The 26,976-nt window shown below is 32.4% G+C and overlaps 1 protein-coding gene and 1 long non-coding RNA gene across 2 annotated transcripts; both read left to right on the top strand.

Annotated features, from left to right (window-relative positions):
• The first annotated feature begins 4,710 nt into the window (after window positions 1-4,710).
• On the top strand, window positions 4,711-5,430 carry LOC132295917 (L10-interacting MYB domain-containing protein-like). The gene is made up of 2 exons (XM_059794179.1): window positions 4,711-5,109; window positions 5,215-5,430. Exons 1-2 carry the CDS (start codon window positions 4,711-4,713, stop codon window positions 5,428-5,430), a joined length of 615 nt encoding a protein of 204 aa, XP_059650162.1.
• A 15,013-nt stretch (window positions 5,431-20,443) lies between these two features.
• Window positions 20,444-22,488, top strand: LOC132294452 (uncharacterized). The gene is made up of 2 exons (XR_009478090.1): window positions 20,444-20,807; window positions 22,007-22,488. It is a non-coding gene; the product is annotated as an uncharacterized LOC132294452 (long non-coding RNA).
• Window positions 22,489-26,976: the final 4,488 nt, after the last annotated feature.

Here is a 26,976-nt window from a genome sequence, read left to right as displayed (position 1 = left end):
TCAAACCAATTAGCAATAATCGAACACAGAATATAATTAAGATAAACATAAGTAAATAAAATTCGTTGGAAAGAAACTAAATGAAAATCCTTTATTGAAAACTTCAGAATAAATTTTATAAATAAGAACTAGTCTGATATATCTAACTTTTCCAATTCTAATACAACTCGGGAATCCATCTGGTGGACCCCTAATCAAAACTAATATTGGGAAGCGAACAACTAAAAAGAAGTCCACTGCTAAACCATGAAGAACCTCCTACATCGTCGGTAGAATGAGTAGTCGTCTCTGTTCAGCACGAACAAGCTCTAAGACTTGGAACCGTCCGTTACCTGAAAAATAATAGTGGGTCAGGCCCACGAACAAGTTCTATCCTAATTACAATCCAAACAGAGACCCGATACGCAGATACATCCTAGATGTCCCAACCATATCTATATAGTCCGTAATAGATAAATATATATATCCACACTACAAGACTCTCACTAAACTATGCTGAGGGTCTCAACTTGAATAGAAGGCAATATGCAATACACACCTGAGTGGGCATGACTACCTAAGCCTAACAGGGTATACCTCAACCAACATAGTTAGCTACGCATCCTACTGCATATACGCTCCCTAACCATCGACTATGAGACTCAAGCTCATGTCACAGTACCATAACAATATATATAAAATCCGTTACATTCATCCATAAGAAATCCAGTAAGTCGTTCGGCGTATTCAACCGCACCGACTCATATATATAAGGAGGATTTTATTTAACAACCCGTACCCTTATTCCAAAATAGGTAGGACTGAGTATTTTGAATCAGTCTGTCCCTAGTATGCCACTGTCCCATACCGGTGCATATAATTCACAAAATCCATATAATTGGTTGAACAGGTAAAACTGTTCACCAATTAAAATCCATAAGGTAGGAATTAGCGTTTTGAGTTAAACCATACCTAGTATGTCACCGTCCCATACCGGTGCATACAATCCTCCATATCCGTGTAAATTGCAACAATTAAATAATATTTTAGAAATTTACAGTCCATAACCATTCCAAATAATTGCAGAAGAGTATTTCAGCAATTTAAATCCAAAACTATGTAAATTACAGACTATGAATAATAGTACATCAATTTTAATATCCAAAACCATAATCCAGATTAATTACGGAATAATTTATATAATATTTCAGCAATTAAGGTTCAAAACCATACTCCAGTTAATTGTAGAATAATATATCAGATTTCAACAATTAACATCCAAAACATGATCTAGTTTAAAAACTATAATCCAAATAATTACCGAGTAGTGTTTAATGTTACGGCAATTAAAATCCCTAACTCAAATCCATGTATTGCAGGGAAATACTATATATTTCAACAACTAACATCTAGGATATGCATAGATCACACTTGTTAATTAAATGATCCTAGCATGCACATACAACCAAATTTATAAATATATACATACTCCATTAAATTGCTAAAACTAAATTAAGCAAATTAACCTCTTCCCTCCGTTAACAACCTGCCCTGCTGTATACATTCCTACAGTTAAATCCATGAGTTCAGAGACATTAATTTATCAAGCGTGGCTCTAATGTAGCATGGTACAATGATTAGAATCCATGTTCTATCCTTTTTTAATTTCTAGACACCGTTTGCACCATGAAATCCTTCCGGTCCGTCAAGTCCGTAAACTGTTGCGACTTGCCCTAGATTTTTCCTACAGTTTAAAACCTTAGCATATAAATAAGTTTACACATCCTAGGGCATTAACATTCAATGGTATAGTGTTTAAAACCATCTCAGTAGCCTAAACACAGTTCTGAAACCCACAGTTGAACCAAACAAGCCCCAAACTGCTTCAGAACACCTAAAGGACCACAGAGCCTTCTCCAAATAATTGGAGCAGGCTCTAACCTGCCTAGAGCCGGCTCCCACAACCCTTGGAGCCGGCTCTAATTGAGTGGGAGCCGGCTCTTTGCTCCCAGAGCCGGCTCTCCCTCTCTGAGAGCCTTCTCCGCTCACTTTTCTTGCTCTGTTGCTCCGTTTTGATTATTAGCTTCGTCTCCGGCTATTCCTAACCTTCGGTTCATCTTTAATACTGAGTTTAAGAATCCTATTTACACCCAATATCATCCCCATGACTTGTTCATAATAATCCAATTCAATTACAGTGTTTAAAACCTTAACCGATCAAACATGCTTCCACTCCAAACTGTAAACCAGAGGCACAAGAACTTTAACAGAATAATTCCACACATACAGACATCTGATTTAGCATATAACAAGCATGTATAATTTAATTAATGATCAATTAAAACCCTAGAGACAGTCTAAGGATGCACAGAACACAAGCAACGGGAGAGAGAAAGGAAAGAACTTGCCTGTGATTTCAGTTATGAAATTCCGGCATCGTATCCACTGTTCCGGCAATACTGAGTTACTGTCTAGCCTCCCCTTACTTCTGCTCTTCCCTTCTCCTAGGTTGGGCCTTGAAGCCCCAACCGGAAAACCTCACAACTTGTTCTGTTTCTCTCAAAAACCTCTCTCTGTTTCCTCCTAATATCCCAGAACGTGAATAGGGTCTGTGTTTTGTTTTTCAACCCTAACCAGCCGTAACACAATATATTTATAGGTGTATTGGAAAACCTAATTTTAATTCTAGGAGGAAACTAAAAATAAAAGAAAATAAAACAAAATATAAAATAAATAATATATAAGTCGGCTACAGATTTCATGGTTATATACAACCCTAAAATCCTATTAATTTGATTTACCCTATATACACATATACCAAAAAAAATATATGTATAATCATCCATGGATATTAACAGTACCCGTTACTCTCCTATTCGAGTAGTCCATGAGACCCAACCGGTTGGTACATCGCTACTGTCCAAGCCCATCATTTTAAACCAGAAATAAAATACACATTTAATCTAATTAAAAATACCAAATAAAAAAATTAAATAAAAATTAAGCATATAATTAAATTAAATTCACAAATCAATTCAAACAACACGTCATTCAAATTCCACACATAGCCACATAAACACTTAAAAATAATAAAATAAATACTGAAAACAATGAAATAAATAATAAAATTCCGATTATATCCCTTTCAAAACTAGGGGTATTACACGATCCAACCTCTTCCATCACCGATCTGGTAGAGCTCCTCCACCAGGTACCTCATTTTGTGTCTCTGTTTGTATCTATAGATCACATATATCTTCGCTTTTGAGATTTACATTTGGGAGGTCCTCGTGTTCACTTTCTCTCTCTAAAATATTGTGACAATCACTTTCTCTCTCGCGTTTCCAAGTTCTGATCTTTATTCCAATCATGTTGTGAGTGTTGTAATTTAGGGCATTTGCGTCCAGATCTCAAGTTTCATGAGGCTGTGACAGAGATCTAAGGTTTGATTTTAGCCCTTTTCAGGGTTGTTTCTTCTATCAACCATGGTTCTGATTTAAGGGTTTATGTGTCATCCATCGATTGTGTGTGTTGCAATTTCATATAATTTAGTTCTTGAATGACAGTCTCATCAATTTTACTCTTTTCTTTAAAGGCCTTTCGGACCTCAGCTTGTGCCTTCTCCAATCTCCATTACTCTTGGGTTCTTTAGTAGTTATGACATTGCCCATTCTATGGTTGTTGCAGAAGTCTCACTCCCTGCCGCAAAAATGTCCTGAAATTAAAAAATGATTGAGCTACCATGAAATAAAAAAGACCATGAATGTTAGTTAATTTGTTAGCATTACTAAATTTCCATATTATGCCATATCTATTTAAACTAAATCAGTACTATTTCTAATTAATTTGTAGTCCAAATTAATGGTATTACATGAAATGAATATTGCCAGTTATGCTAGCAGTATAATATTTTCAGATGTTGGTCAATTCATGTTCAACTCATGAGTCCTGACTTCTATTCTCTCTCATCATCCTCGTGTAACATGAACACACGAGAGCAATCTTCGTGAGTGCTTTTTCAGTTTAGATGAGTCTCATCCAGTGTGTTATATTGTTATGTACCACTTTCCTTCACCTTGCTCTTAGATATGCTAAACTAGTAGTTAGTGTACAAACTGTAACAAAGAGCTAGCCTCAAATACTAAATTTTGACTACAATTTTTCTTTTATTTCTGCAAAAAACAATTTTAAAATGTTGAAAATTGTTTTATATCTTAATCTTTGCAGTGCTTCATGTATACATGTATTATGTGTGGATATAAATATATACATGAAACATTGTAAAATTGTATGAATATATACATACCAAAATCACAGCTTTGATGTTGTCAGTTGTGAGAGAGAAGTTGAGATCACTGTTCTTCTCAACCTTTAGGAGAACATCAACTAGAGAAATGGAAACTTATCTAATTTGAATCACCTAGCTTATATAGAAATTGACTTTGAAATTGAGGAAGGAGACTGATTTTTAAGAAAATCATGTGCTTGATTTAATTGATTTTGACAAATAGAATTTAAACTGAAGAAAATGAAGAAAATGGCGAGAATTTGAACTGAAGAAAATGGAAGGAGACTGATTTTTATCATATTTTTACTTCATTTTTTCTTCTTTTTTGCCCCTTATTGAAGTGTTTTATAAACAGTACCTTCTTTACTTATCATTGACGTGTTGAATTATGAGTCAAAACACAATTCAATGTACTAAACTGTTCAATTACTTAATAATAATTAATGGACATGAACAATGACAATGTTGAGCAATACCCATCAAGAGACATTCATTCTCTTGATGGTGAGAATGGTGAGGATGTTGTAGTTATTGAACAGGCCGATGCTGCTGTTTGGTGTGATGCCCATCAAGAGAAATTCATGTTCTTGATGGAGGAAGAGGTTGGAAAAGGAAATCGTACAGACATGACTTTTAATCCAATTGGGTGGACACATATTGTGGATGCAATGTTATTGGAAACTGGAAAGAAGTACACGAAGGACCAATGTAGACAAAAATTCAATAATATAAGAGCACTGTACAAAGATTGCAAACAAATATTATCTGAGACTGGTGTAGGGTACAACAGTGAAACTGGGATGATTGAGTTGGAAGCTGAAAGATGGGTTCGATTGTGCAAGGTTAGTATTTTAATACGTGTCTATTTATCATATATACAGTTAGTAATTAGTGATTTAGTATTAAAAGGGTTTGATGAACAATAATTATAAGCTAATAACGTGTAGGTTCTCAAGCATGGCAAAAAAATAAAAAAACAGGGATGTAAGAATTATGAGCAGATGGTAAGGATTTTTGGGAATACACATGCTACTGGCAAGCATGTTTATCCTTCTACAAAGCCACCCAAACCTCACCAAGTGCTAACAATGCCTCAAGTGGCAACACATGAAGCTCAAATTCATAACACTGAGGGCAATGCGGGCATGACTGATGTAGAATGACCTAATGTAGAAGGACCTATTAACCTCAGTCCTACTCCCAAACATGTAGCTAAGAAACAGAAGAAAGAAACTTTTTCAGAAACAATGTCTTTAGTGATGGAATGTTCGACTAATATTGGGAACGCGAAAGCTGATAAAATTGCAAAAGTCATAGCAGAATCATCTTCTAGTTGTCAACCATCTCAATTTACCGAAATGCTTGAAGTGACATCTCCCAGTAAAAAAGAAAAAGAAATGGATCCCCAGCTTGAAGAGTGCGTTAAAATCGTCAACACATTAGTGGGGATCGATGATACCCATTATGCTAAGATTATAAGGATGTTTGGTGAGGACAAGGTGTGGAGGGACATATTTCTTCGCATTCCTGATGACAGGAAGGCTGGGTGGGTGATGAATCAACCTCTGTGATTTCTTCGGTATCTTACTTTTATGTGTTTTTGGATGACTGTTTTATAACTGCTTTTACATTACTGTTGGATGACTGTAATGAAATTTTCTTATCTACTGCTTTTACATTTTTGTTGGAAGACTGTATTTAATTCCTCTATCTACTGCTTTTAAATTAATGCTGGAAAACTATTTATGTTCTATATCTATTGCTTTTACATTATTACTGGATAATTGTATGATTTGGTATGTCTTTTCCATTTTGCTTAATTTTTATTACAATAATTGCTTCTATTTATTCTTAAATAGGATAGTAGCTATGGATATAAGGACAATATTAACCATTTATGATGATGATGAGGAGGAGGAAATTCTTGTATTGATCGCAGCCGTATATGAGTACTATCATAAACATTTTGATAAGCAACGTTGTAGGGATTCCATGTTGCAAGGGGAAGATTACATATTCGAGCTCTTAAATGGACATGAAGATAGGTGTTATGAAAATTTTCGGATGTATCCCAACACCTTTAGGGCATTGTGTCGTGAGTTGAAATTGTTAGGATTGAAAGATTCAACATTTCTAACAGTAGAAGAACAAGTTGCAATTTTCCTACTTACCGTGTCTCACAATGAAAGGAATCGTGTCGTTACTGAAAGATTCCAACACTCTACATCCACAATTTCATATCACTTTCATACTGTATTAAAGTTAATTTGTGAGTTAGGGACTAAGATTATTGTTCCTCCGGATTTGAATGAAATTGCTAAAGAGATAAAGAACAATCCAAAGTTTTACCCATACTTTAAGAATTGTGTAGAAGCTATAGATGGTACTCATATCCATGCTGTAGTGCCAGTTGACCAACAAATACCCTTTCGTGGTAGAAAGGGTGATACGACCCAAAATGTCATGGCCGTGTGTTCATTTGATATGAAATTCACATACATTTTAGCAGGGTGGGAAGGGTCTGCTAATGATTCGAAGATTTTAAATGAGTGCATTCAGAATAAGGATTTCAATTTTCCATCATCACCCGAAGGTAAAAATATTACCTTTCCATATTTATGCATTGAACATTACAAATACGTTAATTTTAATACTTAACATACTTAACATGACAGGTAAGTTTTATTTAGTGGATTCTAGGTATGCCAATTAACTGGGGTTTTTGGCCCCTTACAGGGGTCAACGTTACCATATGCAGGAATATCGTAGAGATACTAAAGGACCACGTGGTAGAGAAGAGGTGTACAATTTTAAGCATTCGTTATTGAGGAATATCATAGAGCGATGTTTTGGGTTGGTAAAGATGAGATTCGCTATATTGAAGCAAATGCCCCCTTATCACTTTGACACTCAAGTTCTTATTGTCATTGCCTGTTGTACATTGCATAATTTCATAAGATCCCAAGGTGAATCTGATGAAATTTTTTATTCTTAAACCCCTCAATCTTCACAAAATGAACCTGATGTGGATGACGATGTTCAGGTGGTCAGTGCTACTAATACACAGATACGACAGATGGATATTTATCGTGATGGTATTGCCAACCTAATTTGGGAGCATTGTAATCACTAATTATAAAACTGTCTAATAGTGTGTAGAATTTTAATATGGATAATTGTAATAACTAATTATATTACGTAAATTAAACTTAGATGCTCCTTATTTATGGATAACTGTAATAACTAATTATATTAGGACATCAAATATTAAATGCTTTAGTACTTGTAGGCGCACTTATGTATAGGCTTGAATGTGAGCGACCACAATGTGCATGTGGTAGAGGTCCTATGCATTTGTATATGGCTCGAACTCCAAAAAATGATGGTCGACAATTCTATAGGTGTCCAGCTCGGGAGGTATGGTTTTCAACTTTTAGGTGCTATTTCTATTACTGTTTCCTAATTGTATAATTTATATTTCTTGTAGTCATATATGAATGCATTTATGTGGGTGGATGAGTTGCACCAAGGTGTACAAGTTGAAGAACAGGTTCAATCTGACTTGGACAGAGTCATTGCAATGATTCAAAATGAACAATGTAGACAGAAGTACATACTCTTCCTAGGTTATGGATGTCTAGCTATCACAATCATGTTTATTTTGACTGTCCTCTTGTTGCTCATTATCGTTGTTATTGAAAGATAAAGTTATATAAACTTTAATCTTTTGTAATATATGACATGTAATACGTATTTAGTTAATTTCCTGTGTTTCATTTGGTATGTAATATATACTTAAATGGTATATTTTGAACTGCGTATTAGTTGTTGTTGTGTTCTCTTCTCTGTCATTTTGGGAGTGAGCTTTAGGGCATTTCATTTACACTCTATTTGCAACTTAGTCTGAAAAAAGGTTAAATATATCTTATTTACTACTTCTAATTATTTCATTTCTACCGTGTGTTTTTATCTAATGTTGTTCATGTGCTTTGTTTTGCATGAGGTCATTTACACTTTAAATTTACAACTAAGCCTGAAAAAAGGTTAGATATATCTTATTTACTACTTCTAATTATTTCATTCCTACCGTGTGTTATTTTATTTTTCTCTAGTGTTGTTCATGTGTTTTGTTTTGCATGAGGTCATTTACACTTTAAATTTACAACTAAGCCTGAAAAAAGGTTAGATATATCTTATTTACTACTTCTAATTATTTCATTCATACCGTGTGTTATTTTGTTTTTCTCTAATGTTGTTCATGTGTTTGGTTTTGCATGAGGTCATTTACACTTTAAAGTTACAACTAAGCCTGAAAAAAAGTTAGATATATCTTGTTTACTACCTCTAATTATTTCATTCCTACCGTGTGTTATTTTATTTTTATCTAATGTTGTTCATATGTTTTGTTTTGCATGAGGTCATTTACACTCCAAATTTGCAGCTTAGCCTAAAAAAAGGTTAGATATATCTTGTTTACTACTTCAAATTATTTCATTCCTACCGTGTGTTATTTTGTTTTTCTCTAATGTTGTTCATGTGTTTTGTTTTGCATAAGGTCATTTACACTCCAAATTTGCAGCTTAGTCTGAAAGAAGGTTAGATATACCTTTCTTGAATTCAATTTGCAATGTCCCTTGTTGAAATAATTTTATGGGCGGTGTCCCTTGTTAAATGAATTTTGTGGGCGGTGTCCCTTGTTAAATGAATTTTGTTGGCGGTGTCCCTTGTTGAAATAATTTTGTGGCGGTGTCCCCTGTTAAATGAATTTTGTGGGCGGTGTCCCTTATTGAATTAATTTTGTGGGCGGTGTCCCTTGTGTTTATTGTGTTTTGAAATTTTGGAAATGTCCATTTTTAAGGGGAAGTCATGCCGGATTAAAAAAAAAAAAAAAATGAATTTAACGCTGCTTTATATTTTGCTACTATAGGTAATGTCTTGTTTTACATTCAAATTCATTTTTTGCTACTACATTGAAGGACATGGCAGTAAGTTGTAGGCAGTGGCACTAGTGGGATTGATAGGAAGCATTCTCCAGTTGCTGCAACTCCAGAAATATAGTGATCTCTTAGTTAATCAAATGGAGGCCTATGCAAGTATTAAGTGGGTGTACATTTTATGGAATGAATATTAGTGATCTCCAGTTGTGTGTACATTTTATGTAAGTGTAATGAAGTGTGTGTGTACACAAATACTATTTTTAAGGAATGTCTAGCTCCTTATAGGTGGAAGTATATATGTGAATGGTGCAATACTCAAGTTCTTAACATTGTGATGTACAAAGCAAAACTATACGTGAAAGTATATATGTGAATGTTGTTCAGTCTTGTAAGAGGGATCTTCCTTGATTGCTTGCTTTTAATCTTTATTCATATTTATCAATTCTGCTTATGGTTGGATATTGTATGAAATATTCACAAGTCCGTTATCAAAATAAATACTCAAGAAAATGGGAAATGGTCTCATGACTAAACAAAAAAAATGTTACCAATTTGAAAGACCTCCACTACAAAATTTCAAACTAATCTAAGTGAGGTAAAACTATTCACAAGCTTTAATGTCTTTTTTTTTTTCTTTTTTAATTTTAACAAATTATCTCAAATCATAAAGAAAAATGGACTATTTACATATAAACTTATAATTGTATTCATATATATAATTTTTCAAAACAAAAACAAAACAGTATTTACCAAACAGGTATTTTGTTATTGATTCAGAATTTTTGATAACAAAACATTAGTCCCAAATGTGTTTTGTTTTCGGATTCCTTAAAACGCATGACAATAGCAGACGCGTTATCATATTTCTGATATACAATTATCAAAAACAAAACAATCGTTACCAAACATGGATCCAATTTTTACTAAAAACATACCAATACTAAAACGGTTGTTTTCATATTATACCAAACCATAACATATAACGTTATCGCCATCCAAACAGACCCTAAGCATATGAGAAACATCCTCAAGAACCACTGCAACAAGGGGAGCCTGAGGGGACCTTCGCATGACATTCTGACAGTCTCCTTCTGTAATACCCTTAATTTTAAAAGGATAGTCTCGGTATTTATTTATTTGTTTTAATTGTATTTTTTAATTATTTAATTAATTATTTGACTAATTGCTTATGTGTTTAATTGAATTAGGTATTACTTGATTATTTGATTATGTGTCTATGTATTATTTGTATTTGTCTATGTGTTAATTGTTTAATTAGATTATGTGCTTAAATGGTGTTTTGATTAATTGTAAATTAAATGTTTTCTTTTTTTATTATTTTATTTTATTTTTCTTTTATGGTTTTGGTTAGTAGTAATGGGCCAACCAATTGGGTCCCATGGACTACTTGGATAGGAGGTTGGATGTGTATAGATTATTACCCATGGATAATGTATGTATATATATAGATATATATTATATACATATATAAAAAGGAAAGTAATTTATTAATTATTTTTATGGTAACTTGGGTAGTAATATTTAATCTGATGTATATGTTTTATATTTAAATAATAAAAATATACATAGATTTGATACGTGTTATGTTTTAAGTTACTTTATAATATTATGGTAACTTAAGTATTATTGGATAATCCATTAATAAATAATGGAATGTGTATAATTTATTTATTTAATAAACATATACATAAATTATATACATAACATATTTTACTTACCTTTTTAATATATATATATATAAGAGAAAGTAATTTATTAATTACTTTTATGGTAATTTGGGTAGTAATATTTAATCTGATGTATATGTTTATTTAAATAATAAAAATATACATAGATTTGATACGTATTATGTTTTAAATTACTTTATAATATTATGGTAACTTAAGTATTATTGGATAATCCATTAACAAATAATGGGATGTGTATAATTTATTTATTTAATAAAGATATACATAAATTATATACGTAACATATTTTACTTACCTTTTTAATATATATAAAAGGGAAAGTAATTTATTAATTACTTTTATGGTAACCTGGGTAGTAATATTTTATCTGATGTATATGTTTTATATTTAAATAATAAAAATATACATAGATTTGATACGTATTATGTTTAAAGTTACTTTATAATATTATAGTAACTTAAGTATTATTGGTTAATCCATTAATAAATAGTGGAATGTTTATAATTTATTTATTTAATAAAGATATACATAAATTATATACGTAACATATTTTACTTACCTTTTTAATATATATAAAAGGGAAAGTAATTTATTAATTACTTTTATGGTAACCTGGGTAGTAATATTTTATCTGATGTATATGTTTTATATTTAAATAATAAAAATATACATAGATTTGATACGTATTATGTTTAAAGTTACTTTATAATATTATGATAACTTAAGTATTATTGGTTAATCCATTAATAAATAATGGAATGTTTATAATTTATTTATTTAATAAAGATATACATAAATTATATACATAACATATTTTACTTACCTTTTTTTAATATATATAAAAGGGAAAGTAATTTATGAATTTCTTTTATGGTAACCTGGGTAGTAATATTTTATCTGATGTATATGTTTTATATTTAAATAATAAAAATATACATAGATTTGATACGTATTATGTTTAAAGTTACTTTATAATATTATGGTAACTTAAGTATTATTGGTTAATCCATTAATAAATAATGGAATGTTTATAATTTATTTATTTAATAAAGATATACATAAATTATATACGTAACATATTTTATTTACTTTTTTAATATTTTATTTTTTTTATTTTTTTAAGTTGACTTGGATTGGGAAAAGGGTTAGGGTTATTTTATTTAGCCTATAAATATATAGTTATAGGTTGTAAAAGGGGGTTAGAAATATTCACGTGATATATGCTAGAGAGAGTTAGAGAAGGAAGGAGGAGAAAAACCCTATAAAGAGAAGATCAAGGAAGAAGAAGTTTAACTTTCGATCTGAAAGTTTAAGGCAAGTTCTTCTTCTATCTCTTTCCCTTTGATTCGTGTTTCTGTACATGCCTAGGAAATTCCAGAATTTATTAAACACATAAAATTAAATAATTATGCATGTTTAATTGGGTTAGAACATAGGTTTTATGAAATTGGTTCATATCTGTTCTTGTGTTATGAATTGATAAAATGCATGATTTTGATTTGATTCCTTATGTGAATTTTTACATGTTTAAATTATGTATTTTTCATATCTGTGGAATGATGGAACGTAGAAACATGCCTAAGATTCCTGAACATTAAATAGGGATTAGGTTTAGGTTTTAATAAATTTAAATAGACTCAATCATAATGATGCTTGCTATTTGAATGTTTTAAACAAACGAATGGATTTAATCTTTTAAAATATTTTAGCAATTGAGATTAAATGTGTAGGATGAATTGGATATGGAGAATCCTTATTTAACGGTATAATAAAATATCATTATGTATAAGATTCAGTTTGTGTAGGACATATGATATAGGAAGTTTATAGAAATAATAAGTCATTCCTATTATGTGATAACTTGATATCATATTTATCATAGTTATTTATGGAATGTTTGATGTATTTCCTTAATTGTTACATCAATTGTTGGATTGTGTGGTTTAATGCACCGGTATGGGACGGTGGCATTTTAGGGATGGATTAACTTATTAGTTAAGTCCTACCTATTTTATATAAGGGAATGGATTAATTAAAATGTTAAGTCCTACTTATATTTAAGTCAGGTCAGCTGAACAAGTTAAATGACTTATGGATGATTAATTTATTATATAAGGGAATAGATTAACTAAAATGTTAAGTCGTACTTATATTCAAGTCAGGTCAGCTGAACAAGTTGAATGACTTATGGAGGATTAATTTATACTGGATAGGATGGTTACTAGATTTTATATATATAAGTATGGTGCCATGATATGAGCTTGAGTCTCAGGATCAATGGTTAGGGCGCGTATATCGCCAGGGATATGTAGCTAGATATAGTGTAGTTGTGTACCCTGGTAGGTCTAGGTACTCATGCCCACTATATGTGCGTTTTGCATGTTACCTACTATTCAGGTTGAAACAACCCTATAGTCTAGTGAGGTTCCTTTAGTGTGTATATATATATATACGGACTACTAGTTACTGTTGGATTGACTAGGATGTATACGTGTATCGGATCTCTGCTTGGACTGTGGTAGAGTAGAACTTGTTTGTGGGCCTGACCTACCATTATTTTTCAGGTGTTCGTCACGAGTAGAGGTTGTTTGTGCTGAGCGGGGATCAGTCTACTTCATTCTTCCGATGCTACATAGGAGTTCCTTTATGATTCAGTTTCCTGTTTTAGATTACTGTCATTTGTTTAGTTTGGATTTTCTAGGGGTCCACACAGTATGGATTCTCGAGTTGTATTTTGGAAGATCAGTTGTATCAGAAGAGTTTATTAATTAATGGAAATATATTATGAGGTTTATTATTAGATTATCATTTGAGTTTCTTGTCAGCATTTTATTTATTCTTCTTTATTCTTTTGTATTCTGTGTTCGTTTATTATCAATTTGTTTTGATATCCTCGGGTATTCGGGCGTGGGCCTGGCCAATCCGCATTCGGAAATCCGGGGGTATCACTCCTTCCACCACCACATTAACATAACCCCAACGTCGGAGCAGCCGAATACCTTCATGGAGAATAAATGCTTCAGCAAGCTCTGAGTTTGAAACATGGCACAAGAAAATGGAAGCAACTTTGATGGGCCAACCCCTGCAATCTCTTAGAATAAGACCGCCTCCACAGACCTTCGATCGAGAGTCAAAAGAAGCATCCCCATTAAGCTTAAAAGAACCTTCCATGGGAGGCGTCCACCGAGTGGGAGGGGAGGGAACTGGAGCTTCCCTTAGAGAGAACATCGATTTAAATCTCAAAGCCTCACCGAACTATGAGAAATCGGCATTAACTTGATAAATTACCTCAGCCACATCTCTCTGGATGTCTTGAACGTATCGCCGTCCTACTGTCGGCCTCCCCCTCCCCCTCCGGACTAAGCTTTACTCCACCACCACAAACATCATCATCTCAATCTAGGGTTAGTCACCGGAAGTGTAACTACTACCCACCATTAACGGCTCATTAGCAACTGTTAATTGCGGTTATTTGTTTTGTTAGCTGGTTCGGCCTTGTTCCACTAATTTGGGGTTGTTTCTTGTTGTTTGGGCTTTCTGCAAGCTTTGGGTTCATTGGCCTAAGGCCTGTGTGTAATTATTATTTTCATATTATTATCTGTTGCTTAAAAAAAAAAAAATAAGGGCTTAGACGTACATATTTGGTCATTTAAATATTTAAACTTACCTTTCAAATAAAATAGTAAAAAAAAATATAGTATATATTTCATACATTATGAAAGTTTACAAAAACAATTTCTTGAAATTTTTTTATCAGAATTTTTTCTTTTGGTTTTTTGGTAAGTTATCATGATCATTTACGTACAGGGAATTCCTCCCTCCTATGGATATGTCAATTTAACGACTGGTATGTGTTCATTCTAGTAGGGTCATGGATGAGTTTGAAAAGAGAGTTAAAATCTAAAAAGAAATAAATATTTTTTTTATCAGTTATAAATTTTTGTAGTTGTTCATTTCTTATAATAATTTTAAATTTTGATAACATTTGTTATTATAATTTTAAATTTACTAAAAATTAGTATTAAGAACCAAATATCAAACTGAAAAAGGAATCTTATTTGATATTTATTATCGGTTTGTTTAAACCTACCTGACAATAAGCCCACATGTGCATGAGATCTATTTAGGCCCTCCAAACATTTAGGCCCTGTTTGGGGGAAAATTATTGAATACCTCGGGGGTACATACCTCCGGGGCATACCAACCCTTTGATGTGGTGGTGGGCCCCACCACATCCATAATTCAATGGCCCTCACTACCCCGGGGTACCATACCCCCGGGGTATTCAATAACTGCTCCTGTTTGGGGGCTTTTTGATTCCAAAATTCCTTTATTTAAAGGCCTTTGAAGAATGCATTTCAAGTTTGGGGATGCATTTTTTGAAATTCCTTTCAACAATTAATATAGTTTTAACTTGACAATTTTATCCTTAATAATTACCAGTAAGACTACAAATATACGGCAGGGAAAAAAAAAAAAAAAATTGACATACAACAAGAATAAACAAAATTATAAAAATAGAAAAAGAGATAATAAAAGTGATGAAGTGAAGATAGCAGATGATAAAAAGAAAAAAAAAGAAAGAAAGAAAAAAAGAAAAGAAAAAGATAGCAGATGATGAAGCTTATGTTTATGCTTCCATACTTGTCGTGCTCATCAATTATTGAAGATGGAATGCTAATTATATACTTCAGAAACCAAATATCTCTTCATTGTGAAATTACTTTTTACTCTTAAACTTCTCTAGAGGTTGTCGGCAATGTGACAAGAAAAACGATGAGAATGCACTCAAGTGTGCGCCAATTCACAAAGAAAAATACGTGAAGAGAGAGGTTAGGGTTTCAAAACATAGAAATTAAAAATTAAAAATTAGAAATTAAAAGTTTAAAGTTAACTTAAAAATTATAAAAGTAGAATATTTGAAGAATTGTGACCTATCAAGAATTCTCAGAGAACTAGTTTAAATAGGAAAAGTATTTTAGCATTGGAATTTGAATCAGAGTAAAGGACTCCTAACAACTCTCGTTCTTGTTCATAGTTTATAGAGCACAAAATCAACAAGTTTTACGAAATAAAAGGGGGCAAATTTATCCATAAAATTTGTTACTTAAAATTACACTAGCTTCCAGAGAGATGAATTCCAGAAGCTAGTTTTTGATATTTCGCTTGAACGGACTTTCTAAGACTTTGACATTGGTTAGAATTCCTTTTATTTTATTTCATCAAACACTGCCATTTTTTCAGAAAGGCCTTATTGGGCTTAGAAGCCCGTTTCTAGTCCCCAAAAGCTCCCCTAAACAGGCTCTTAATCTTCTTCTTGTCTGACTTGCATAATCACATGAAAATGAGTTTTACTTCTTTTAGAATGAAGAGAAAATGTAGTCTGATTGAATATATTAGTGTAGTAGGTTAAGACATGTAACTGCAATACATAATGATGTTCAAATGAAAACAAGTTGTATTTCTTTCATGTACGTTCAACTGTGTTTTACATTATGCCAAGTTGTGAGTATCTAATGGATGTAGAGCTCAACCGTCCAAACTCTTCTATGTTAAAATCATTATGGTTCCTAGTAAGACTTTCATCGAATTGAACATATAAGATTGACTTTGGTTTGATCGATATAGTTTTTTATATTACCGATTTGTTTGAGCTTTTAGTGCAAATTTAAGCACTAGCAATTAGCCCAAGGTTTCTTCATCTTATTTCTTTGCTTTCCAGTGTGCATGTGCATGAGATCTATTTCATCTTCTTCACTTGCAAATCACATGAAAATGAGTTCTACTTCATTTAGAATGAGACAACCCCTGGGCAAGACTAAACCCATTAACGTCGAAGAGTTTGAATAAATAAAGAGCCGAAGACATCCATTCCCGTTAGACACACTATCTTACTGATGGAGCTTTTGTCTTGTTCAAACTCTTTCACTTTAAAATTGTTAGATGGGCTAAGCTTGAAATTTTCAAATCTACTTTAACATCTACCGTAAGTTGTAACCTGAACCTTCTCATCATTTTGATTAGTCAAAGCTCGGTGAGTAAGGGCTTTGGTAGGTTTGGTCTTCTAGTTGTTGGGCTGGCCCATGGGGCCTACTAAACCTAATTAATGCTGGAAGGCTTCTCTTCTCTCCATCATAGATGCCAAAAAGAAAAGAGAAGACTTGGAGGTATAGAACAACAAGTGAGAATAAGAAGGTATTTATATTTGGTGGAGGTATAATCATACACGAGTTTTGGGTCTTTTCTTTATAATAGTTTCGATATGTGTATACCTTCCATCCAAATGCTTTGGATCCACTCTTATACAATAATTTATCTCTTGGGGTTCATTTTAAAGGATATAAATACTTAAGCACCAGATTTCAAGAGAAGAATTGATGAAATCATAGATGCCAAAAAGAAAAGAGAAGACTTGGAGGTATAGAACAACAAGTGAGAATAAGAAGGTATTTATATTTGGTGGAGGTATAATCATACACGAGTTTTGGGTCTTTTCTTTATAATAGTTTCGATATGTGTATACCTTCCATCCAAATGCTTTGGATCCACTCTTATACAATAATTTATCTCTTGGGGTTCATTTTAAAGGATATAAATACTTAAGCACCAGATTTCAAGAGAAGAATTGATGAAGCAAACTAGACAGGGAGAGGAGAGAGAAGCGAAGAGGATGAGAGAGAAAGGGAAAGTGAGAAGTTAGCCTCTCACGCATAATGAAGAGTCTCACGTGGCCAGAGTTACATTAGCTTTGGTGTTTCTTTTGGTAAAGACTTCGGTTTCTCTATCACTACACTAATTATATATACACAACCTTAGTAGTGCTGAATGGATTAAAAATTAAGCGCCACTCAAAATAGTGTTTAAGCCATGTTATTTTTGTGTTTTTATTCTAACTCAAAATAAATTAAGTATTTTGTTATAGAGTGTTTTAAATAGTAACTAAAAACACGTTTTATTTGTTGTAAGATTTTTAGAAATAAAAATATAAAAACATATTTAGAAAATATGTTGCAAGTTTGAAAAATATAATGGTTGGTTTAACGAGTTTTTTTTTTTTTTTTTTTTTTTTTTTTTTTTTTTTTTTTTTCAAATTATCATCCATGTAGTACCATTGCTACAGTGCTAAAACTTATAAAAGCATCAAATTGGTGTATGATTTTTGGCCACTACTCACGAAACTTTTTGGTACTGTGAAAACTAAAAAAAAAAAAAAATTACCAAACACATTTTTCTATTGTTCACTACTACAGGCGACAAAAATAAAAACACCAAAAACAAAAATGTTTACCAAACAGACTCTTAGTGATTTTACAAAATAAAGACGACAATTTAAGTTACTTATTAAAAAACAACTTAGAAATGTACTAAGAGGTAGTAGATTAAACAATTATGCAACATTCAAAATAATTCATAAATTTAATTTTGAAATATTATAAACAAAATTTGTATTGCAAAGTGGATATCTTTGTTTTATTAATACTATAAACAAAATTAATTTATAATTCCTAAGATATCAAAATTCAACCATTAGGCATAATAAGCTATTATATGTCACATTATAGAAAATTTGTGATTATGAAAATGAAATGGATGCCTTGAGCCAGATCATGATGATGGGAAACTTGTTTTACATGAAAAAGTGTGCTAGTTGGCTAACTTAATTGAAGGATCTTGTAGTAAAATGGTATGATATATAGATATATACAACAATAAACCAGATAGATATATACATAAATATATACAATCACTTATGGCAAGATAAATAATAATAAAATTCTTACATTTTGCTTTTCTTTTTTTTTTTCCACCACCACCAGAACTCCTATTTGCTAGTCTCCAAAAGAGTCAAAAACTAAAATCAAGGAAACTGTGAAGAAAAAAGAAAAAGAAAAAGAAGGAGTACAATTTCGAAAATCATCATTCTCACCAACCAAAACTCTCTAGACGGAACCTGTGTTTCAACAACTTTGGTCTGTAATCCTGGCAATACCTATTCTATTACCTTATTATGATTTGCTTCTCATCATTTTGATTTTAGCCATTCCAGTTCACCTTAACCAGATGCACCAATCTTCGAGATCGATCATAGGTTCAGACACACTATCCCGGGCTTCTTCCAACAATTTGTCTCTCTTTCTTCTAATAATCAAAGTACCCATTTTTTCCTAATTACTTGGTCTCATTCTTCGCAGAATAATCCATTTGAATATGAAACCCATTTGAAAATCCAAGGTTTCTTGATATGAGTATTTGAAGGTATTGGTGGATGAATTTTGAAACATATATTTGCAACTCATGATTTCTTCTAACGGTTTGAAACTCCATTGGCAGGCAAAGAAGGTTGAACCCAACGTGATGAAACCTTTGAAGTACTTAAATACGCGTTATGAAACTTTTGAGAAACGGCAAAAAGCAGAGGGTTTAAACTTAAAGCCCTTGTGTAACAAGGGTCATTTTGTCCCACATCGGAATCGGATGGGAAAGAGATTGGGTATAAATGGGTGGGTATGCAGCCTTACCTAACAGTTCGAGCTTTTGGGTAAATGGGTAAGCGCCCACCCGTTACAGTTGGTATCAGAGTCAGACCTAGTCCTTGATCCGGTGCCACGCCAAGCGTCCGGCCCGGAAGGCGTCCGGGTGAGTCATCCCGGGTAGGCAGGGTGGCCCAACCGCAACGAGGGCGTTGCGAGTTTGGGTGGGGGAGAATGTAACAAGGGTCATTTTGTCCCACATCGGAATCGGATGGGAAAGAGATTGGGTATAAATGGGTGGGTATGCAGCCTTACCTAACAGTTCGAGCTTTTGGGTAAATGGGCAAGCGCCCACCCGTTACACCTTGTGTGTAGGCACATTTAATAACATAGAGGACATGTGTTTGAGTGGAATTAGGGTTTTTAAAGTAATTGAAGGGAAAGATTTGAAGTGGGGTCTCGAAGTGTAACCAATAATATTGTTTTAATACCACAAAGAACGTGTGTTTTAATGAATTAAAAAAATAAAACATGTTAAGAAAAAAAAAAAAAAAATGACTTACAATTTTAGAATAGAAAATTTTAAAAATAAAAGGATAAAAAAAATGCAATTAATAACCAATGAAATCATAATTGTGTTAGAAAAAATTTAGTACACTTTTAATTAAAGCAAAAAAAAAAAAAAAAAAAAATTCCAAACTAAATAAAAGTTAACAATTAAGTGTAGATATAGATACAAAATTGTTAACCGTTATAATAATCTGGTGCCTTTTAGTGTGATTAATTTAGTACTTTTTAGAATTCCAAACTGAATTCGAGTTAACAATTATAATAATTGTTAGCAAAACAAATTTAATGTAAAGTATTTAATGAAAATTATTTTAGTTTGTATACACAAATTTTGATTATGAAACCTAAGAAGGAAAATAAAAGCCACAAATAATAATTTTATTAAATAATCGAGAAAAATGATGTACAATTCTTTGTGTTCGATTCTATTATAACTAGAATCTTTTTCTGATTAAATCTCTTTACTGTTAGTTCGTCCTTTTTTTTTTTTTTTTTTTTTTTTCCTGAAAGGGTGGCCTTGTATAAATAGTGCCAAAAGTGGGGCATTTGATTTGAAAACTTCCGTTAATTGTACTCCATTTTTCTCTATTATTAAAAGCCACAAATAATAATTTTATTAAATAATCGAGAAAAATGGGAGAACAGTAAAGCCCATAATAGAAATAAAACGTTTGGGTTTATGGGCCCTTTGGTTGTCTTTTTACCCACCGAATTTCTTAACCCTTTTTATGCTTAATGAAAAAACGAATTGTGTTCTTGGGCTCCTGTAGCTCCTCGAAGTCGAAAGATAAGATTTGGGTTTGGAGATTAGCTTCAGTTTCATCACGAGCAGCGCCAAAAAGATTACAAGTGAGTAAGTAACTCATCCAATAATTCCAATCTGAAATTGATCTTTTTTTTTTTTTTTTACTTGATTCCGCGTGCTTATGTAATCTTTTATCTCCTCTTTGATCAATTTGAATATAATTTCATTTGGTTGATTATTGAATTTTGAAAATTTATGGGATGCTTGAAATAGAAGATTTACCCCTTACCTTAGAGGCTTAGAACAAAAAAGGCTGGATAAATTGGATAATCAAAGTGGAATTATAGCTGGCCACTTGTTATTCCACATAGTGTATTGCTTGAAATCATGCATGTTACAAGGCAATCATTCTGGCTTAATTTATATTAATTATTTCTTTTCAAGGATTGTTGATTGAACCTTGCATTGGACTTAAATGATTTTGCAGAGAAAACTGAGAAAGTTCTATTATATATATATATATATATATATATATATATATATATATTCAAACACTAATATATGAATCTATGAATGCTCATGCATCTTCCATGTCGATCTCCAAAATCCACTCTCCCATATTTTGAATTTTAGAGGATAGGATTGGAAATTCCACATACAAATATAATATCTACATATTATAGCGGAAGCCCTAAATAGATTGGGGATTATCTTTTCTAGGGTCTTTCGGGAGAGGAAGAGATAACGACGATATGATGGAGGATTGGTCAAAAGTGATATGCTGTGTGTTATTGGCATTTGTTACAGTGCTATACTGTGTGTACTTTGTGGTAGGAGTGCCTTTGCTGATGTTTTATATATGTATTTTTGTGACAATTGGAAAAATTAGTGTATTCTTTTTTTATTTTTTAAAAAATTAGGGCTGCACAAATCCAGTGTGTTTGTGTTGGCTTGATCACGAGCTAATTTACCACATTTGTGTTTAAGCAAGCTTGCTTGCCAACTTGGCTGTTTTTATTTGATTAGCTTAGAAGTATAGCTCCACATTGATTATAGTAAATTTGTTAAGAAATAGTCCTAAATATTGTGGTTAGTTTTAATGTTAATAAATTAGGAAACCTTAGAGTAATGCTCAATCGGTTTTATGTGCAACCCCAATAGATAGTGTGCTATTTTGATAAAATTAAAAATTAAGTATTGAAAATTTGTATTAATCTGTACCAATATCAAGCATGAAAAAGGAATCGGGTTTGATATTGGTTTTTTATATTACCAATTTTTTTGAGCTTGGGGATTATCCTTTCTAGGGTCTCTCGGCAGAGGAAGAAAATAACGACGATATGATGGAGGTTTGCACAGAAGTGGTATCCTGTGTGTTGTTTGTGGTATCCTTTGTGTTCGCATTGCCTTTGCTGATGTTTTCTATTTTACAAATTCTACAAAGTGACGGCTCTCTCATTCGCAATTGTATTACTGCATTTTTTTTTATTTCTTATGGGTCTCGTAGCTACCATCGGGGCTTGCAAACGATTTGTTGAGACTCCACCAGAGTGGATCAAAATGTTAAAGGGTCTCTGTCATCACCATGAACAGGAGGCGGCCACCAAAAAATTGCTGGAAGAAGAGGCCGACAAAGTATAGAAGTATGTGGGATAAGTGTTTTTAATTATATGGTCCGGATGATTATTATTATTTTGTTTAAGTGACTTTATATGAAACTTTTTGAGTGAATTTATTACTTATTCTAACTTCACTTTAATTATAATTTATATATGTATTTTTGTGACAATTGGATTAATTAGTGTATTCATTTTTTTTTTATAAAAAAAATAGGGCTGCAAATAGCCCCCACAAATCCAGTGTGCGTGTGTGTTGGCTTGATCACGAGCTAATTAACCACATTTGTGTTTAAGCAGGCTTGCTTGCCAACTTGGCTGTTTTTGTTTAATTAGCTTAAAAGTATAGTTCAACATTGATTATATTAAATTTTTTAAGAAATATTCCTAAATATTGTGGGTAGGTATTTTAATGTTAATAAATTAGGAAATCTTAGAGTAATGCTCAATCGGTTTTCTATGCAACCCCAATAGATAGTGTGCTATTTTGATAAAATTAAAAATTAAGTACTGAAAAATTGTATTAATCAGTACCAATATCAAGCATGAAAAAGGAATCGGGTTTGATATTGGTTTTTTATATTACCAATTTGTTTGAGCTTGTAGTGTAAATTTGAGCACTAGCAATAAGCCTAAGGTTTCTTCATCTTATTTCTTTGCTTTCAAGTGTGCATGTGCATGATCTATTTCATCTTATTCACTTGCTGAGCATTGTTTGACTTGCATAATCACATGAAAATGAATTTAGAATGAAGAGAAAATGTAGTCTGAATATATGTTAGTGCGTAGGTTGAGACTTGAGACACACAACTGCAATATATAAACTCGTATGCCTCTCGAAAATCAAAATGCATTCCCACTTGTGTAAATACTGTTTTGCAAAGAAATTTCTGTGGCCTCTCATTTCTCTCTCCCTCATCTGGTCTCTTTCTTTTCTCTTCCTTCTCCATTTTTTTTCCTTTCTCCTTCAAGCTTTAAGCTTGATTTAGTCTGAATGTGCGTGTAGTAGCTTGAGAAAATGTAGAATGAAGAGAAAATGTAGTCTGAATGTGCGTGTAGTAGCTTGAGACAGGTGTAGATGCTATTTTGCAAATACATATATGTGGATTCAGAGTTACATATTATGTAACGGAATGGAAAATTGTTCTTTGATAAAATTTCTTTTAAGGGTGCATCACTTTTTTTTTTTTTTGGAGTGGTATATTTAACTCTTTTTCTTCTATTGTTTCTGTAACCATACTGTTAAGCCATATATTGGTCAAGACTAAATCCCTTGGGACATGTGACCATTCTTTCAGACTAATGGATATGTTGAAATTAATTGAGGATCGCTCTTAGGACATGTAAATTAATGACTTCTGATTCATGAAACTTGGTTCTAGTCTGTTGATGACTTCAGCCTTTGTTTCTGTTGTAATATGTGATAAAAAGATGTGTTTGCCCTACGAAAATTCTGTGAAGTAGCATAGTGTAATGACTAATAGTAATGTCTTCAAATTAGAGCATGGGACAGTTTGTATTAGTTGGGGGAAATTGTAACAGCAATGCTTTCTTTCTTTCTTATTCTTAATAGAGTAATGATATTCACGTTAAAGATTTTAAATGAACTGAAGAGTCAGAATTTTCACACGCAATTGGGTTCCCCATTACGTTTAGTTGAGAGTTGTGTTAAAATCATTATCGTTCCGAGTGTGACTAACATTCAAAATATATTTCTACTTCACTGCTGAGAAATGTCTTGAGAAATGAAAGAAGATTTTCATTTCCAAGTTGAACTCAGACATAACGTTCTTTGTGAAAAGGATGTGATCCAAATGCTTCTTTCACTTTTGGTGATTGCTTTAGTACACTTTTTTGTTTCTTGTATGGCTCGGATCAGCTACCTTCCCTTGCAGTGATTTTGTTTTTTTGCATACTAGCGTGCATCAAAAAGGTAAAACCACGGGGAAAAAGCCGTCACAAAGAGTTGTACTAGCAACAATTTCCAGCACTGTAACTTCTCTCCTCAAATTGGGCTCCCTCAAGAACTGTGCTGCTACAAGAAGGATCCTTAGCAACTGGAATGTATCGACATCCTGCTGTCGGCCTCCCCTCACCCCTCCGGACTAAGCTTTCCTCCACCACCACAAGCATCATTATCTCAATCTAGGGTTAGTCACCGGAAGTGTAACTAATACCCACCATTAAAGGCTCATTAGCAGCCGTTAATTGCGGTTAGATGTTTTGTTAGCTGGTTCGGCCTTGTTGCACTAATTTGGGATTGTTTCTTGTTGTTTGGGCTTTCTGCAAGCTTTGGGTTCATTGGCCTAAGGCCTACGTGTAATATTATTATTTTCATATTAGTATCTGTAAGACGTACATATTTGGTCATTTAAATATTTAAACTTACCTTTCAAAATAAAAAAATAAAAAAATTATAGTATATATTTTTCAGAAGTTAAAGCAAATGCATGAAAGTTTACAAAAACAATTTCTTGAAATTTTTTTATCAGAATTTTTTCTTTTGGTTTTTTTGGTAAGTTGTCATGATCATTTACATATAGGGAATTCCTCCCTCCCTCCTATGGATATGCCAATTTAACATATGTGTTCATTCTAATAGGGTTATGGATGAGTTTGAAAAGAGAGTTAAAATCCAAAAAGAAATAAAGATTTTTTTTTTTATCAGTTATAAAATTTTTGTAGTTGTTCATTTCTTATAATAATTTTAAATTTTGATAACATTTTGTTATTATAATTTTAAATTTACTAAAAAATTGTATTAAGAACCAAATATCAAACTGAAAAAGGAATCTTATTTGATATTTATTATCGGTTTGTTTGAGCCTACTTGACAACAAGCCTACATGTGCATGAGATCTATTTAATCTTCTTCTTGTCTGACTTGCATAATCACATGAAAATGAGTTTTACATCTTTTAGAATGAAGAGAAAATGCAGTCTGATCGAATATATGTTAGTGTAGTAGGTTAAGACATGCAAGTGCAATACATAATGATGTTTAAATTAAAATGAGTTCTACTTCTTTCATGTACGTTCAACTGTGTTTTACATTACACCAAGTTGTGAGTATCTAACGGATGTAGAGCTCAACCGTCCAAACTCTTTTGTGTTAAAATCATTATGGTTCCTAGTAAGACTTTCATCGAATTGAACATATAGGATTGACTTGGGTTTGACCGATATTAGTTTTTTATATTACTGATTTGTTTGAACTTTTAGTGCAGATTTAAGCACTAGCAATAAGCCCAAGGTTTCTTCATCTTATTTCTTTGCTTTCAAGTGTGCATGTGCATGAGATCTATTTCATTTTCTTCACTTGCATAATCACATGAAAATGAGTTCTACTTCAATTAGAATGAGACATCTCCTAGGCAGGACTAAACCCATTAACATTGAAGAGTTTGAATAAATAAGGAGCCCAAGACATCCATTCCTGTTAGACACTCTATCTAACTGATGGGAGCTTTCATCTCGTTCAAACTCTTTCACTTTAAAATTGTTAGATGGGCTAAGCTTGAAATTTTCAAATCTACTTTAACATCTATTGTAAGTTGTAACTGAACCTTCTCGTCATTTTGATTAGTCAAAGCTCGACGGGTAAGGGCTTGGGCAGGTCTGGTCTTCTAGTTGTTGGGCTGGCCCATGGGGCCTCCTAAACCTAATTAATGCTTGAATGTATATAGAGATTCACCGATTTCTCTTCTCTCCAACAGTATTTTATTTATTTATTATTATTATTATTATTTTTGCAAGTCTATTTTCATTCGGTAAGATATTACTGTCTCTTATAATAGCAACTCTTACGCATATTTTTCATCTGAGATTGGAAAGATCTTTTCTTGAAAGACATATGAATCAGGATTCTAGATGTCAAAAAGAAAAGAGAAGACTAAGAGGTATTGAACAAGAAGTGAGAATAAGAAGGTGTTTATATTTGGTGGAGGTATAATCATACATGAGTTTTGGATCTTTTCTTTATAATACTTTCGATATGTGTATACTTTCCATCCAAACGCTTTGGACCCACTCCTATACAATAATTTAGCTCTTGGGGTTCATTTTAAAGGATAAAGATTACTTAAGCACCAGATTTCAAGAGAAGAATTGATGAAGCATACCAGATCGGGAGACGAGAGAGAAACGAAAAGGGTGAGAGAGAAAGGGAAAGTGAGGAGCTAGCATCTCACGCGTAATGAAAGGGTCGTATGTGGCTAGAGTCACATCAGCTTTGGTGTTTTTTTTGGTAAAAGCTTTGGTTTCTATATCACTACACTAATTATATGTTTGGGTGTACTTTACACCCCAATGAAGAAAATAAAAACTTGGGCTGCTTGATAACCTTAGCAGCGCTGAATGGATTAAAAATTAAGCGCCACTCAAAATAGTGTTTAAGCCATGTTATTTTTGTGTTTTTATTTTAACTCAAAATAAATTAAGTATTTTGTTATAGAGTATTTTAAATAGAAACCAGAAGCATGTTTTATTTGTTGTAAGATTTTTAGAAATAAAAATATAAAAATATATTTAGAAAAATATGTTACAAGTTTGAAAAATATAATGGTTTTTTTTTTTTTTCTTTTTTTTTAAAATTATCATTGGTGTAGTACCGTTGCTACAATGCTGAAACTTATAAAGACATCAAATTGGTGTATGATTTT

Source organism: Cornus florida, unplaced genomic scaffold (assembly GCF_030987335.1).
Source record: "Cornus florida cultivar Cherokee Brave unplaced genomic scaffold, ASM3098733v1 CherokeeBrave_3.0.0_Hap2_Chr02, whole genome shotgun sequence".
Classification (NCBI taxonomy): Eukaryota; Viridiplantae; Streptophyta; class Magnoliopsida; order Cornales; family Cornaceae; genus Cornus; species Cornus florida.
The sequence above is the reverse complement of the archived record's forward strand: the minus strand, read 5'-3'. Positions and strand labels throughout refer to the sequence as shown.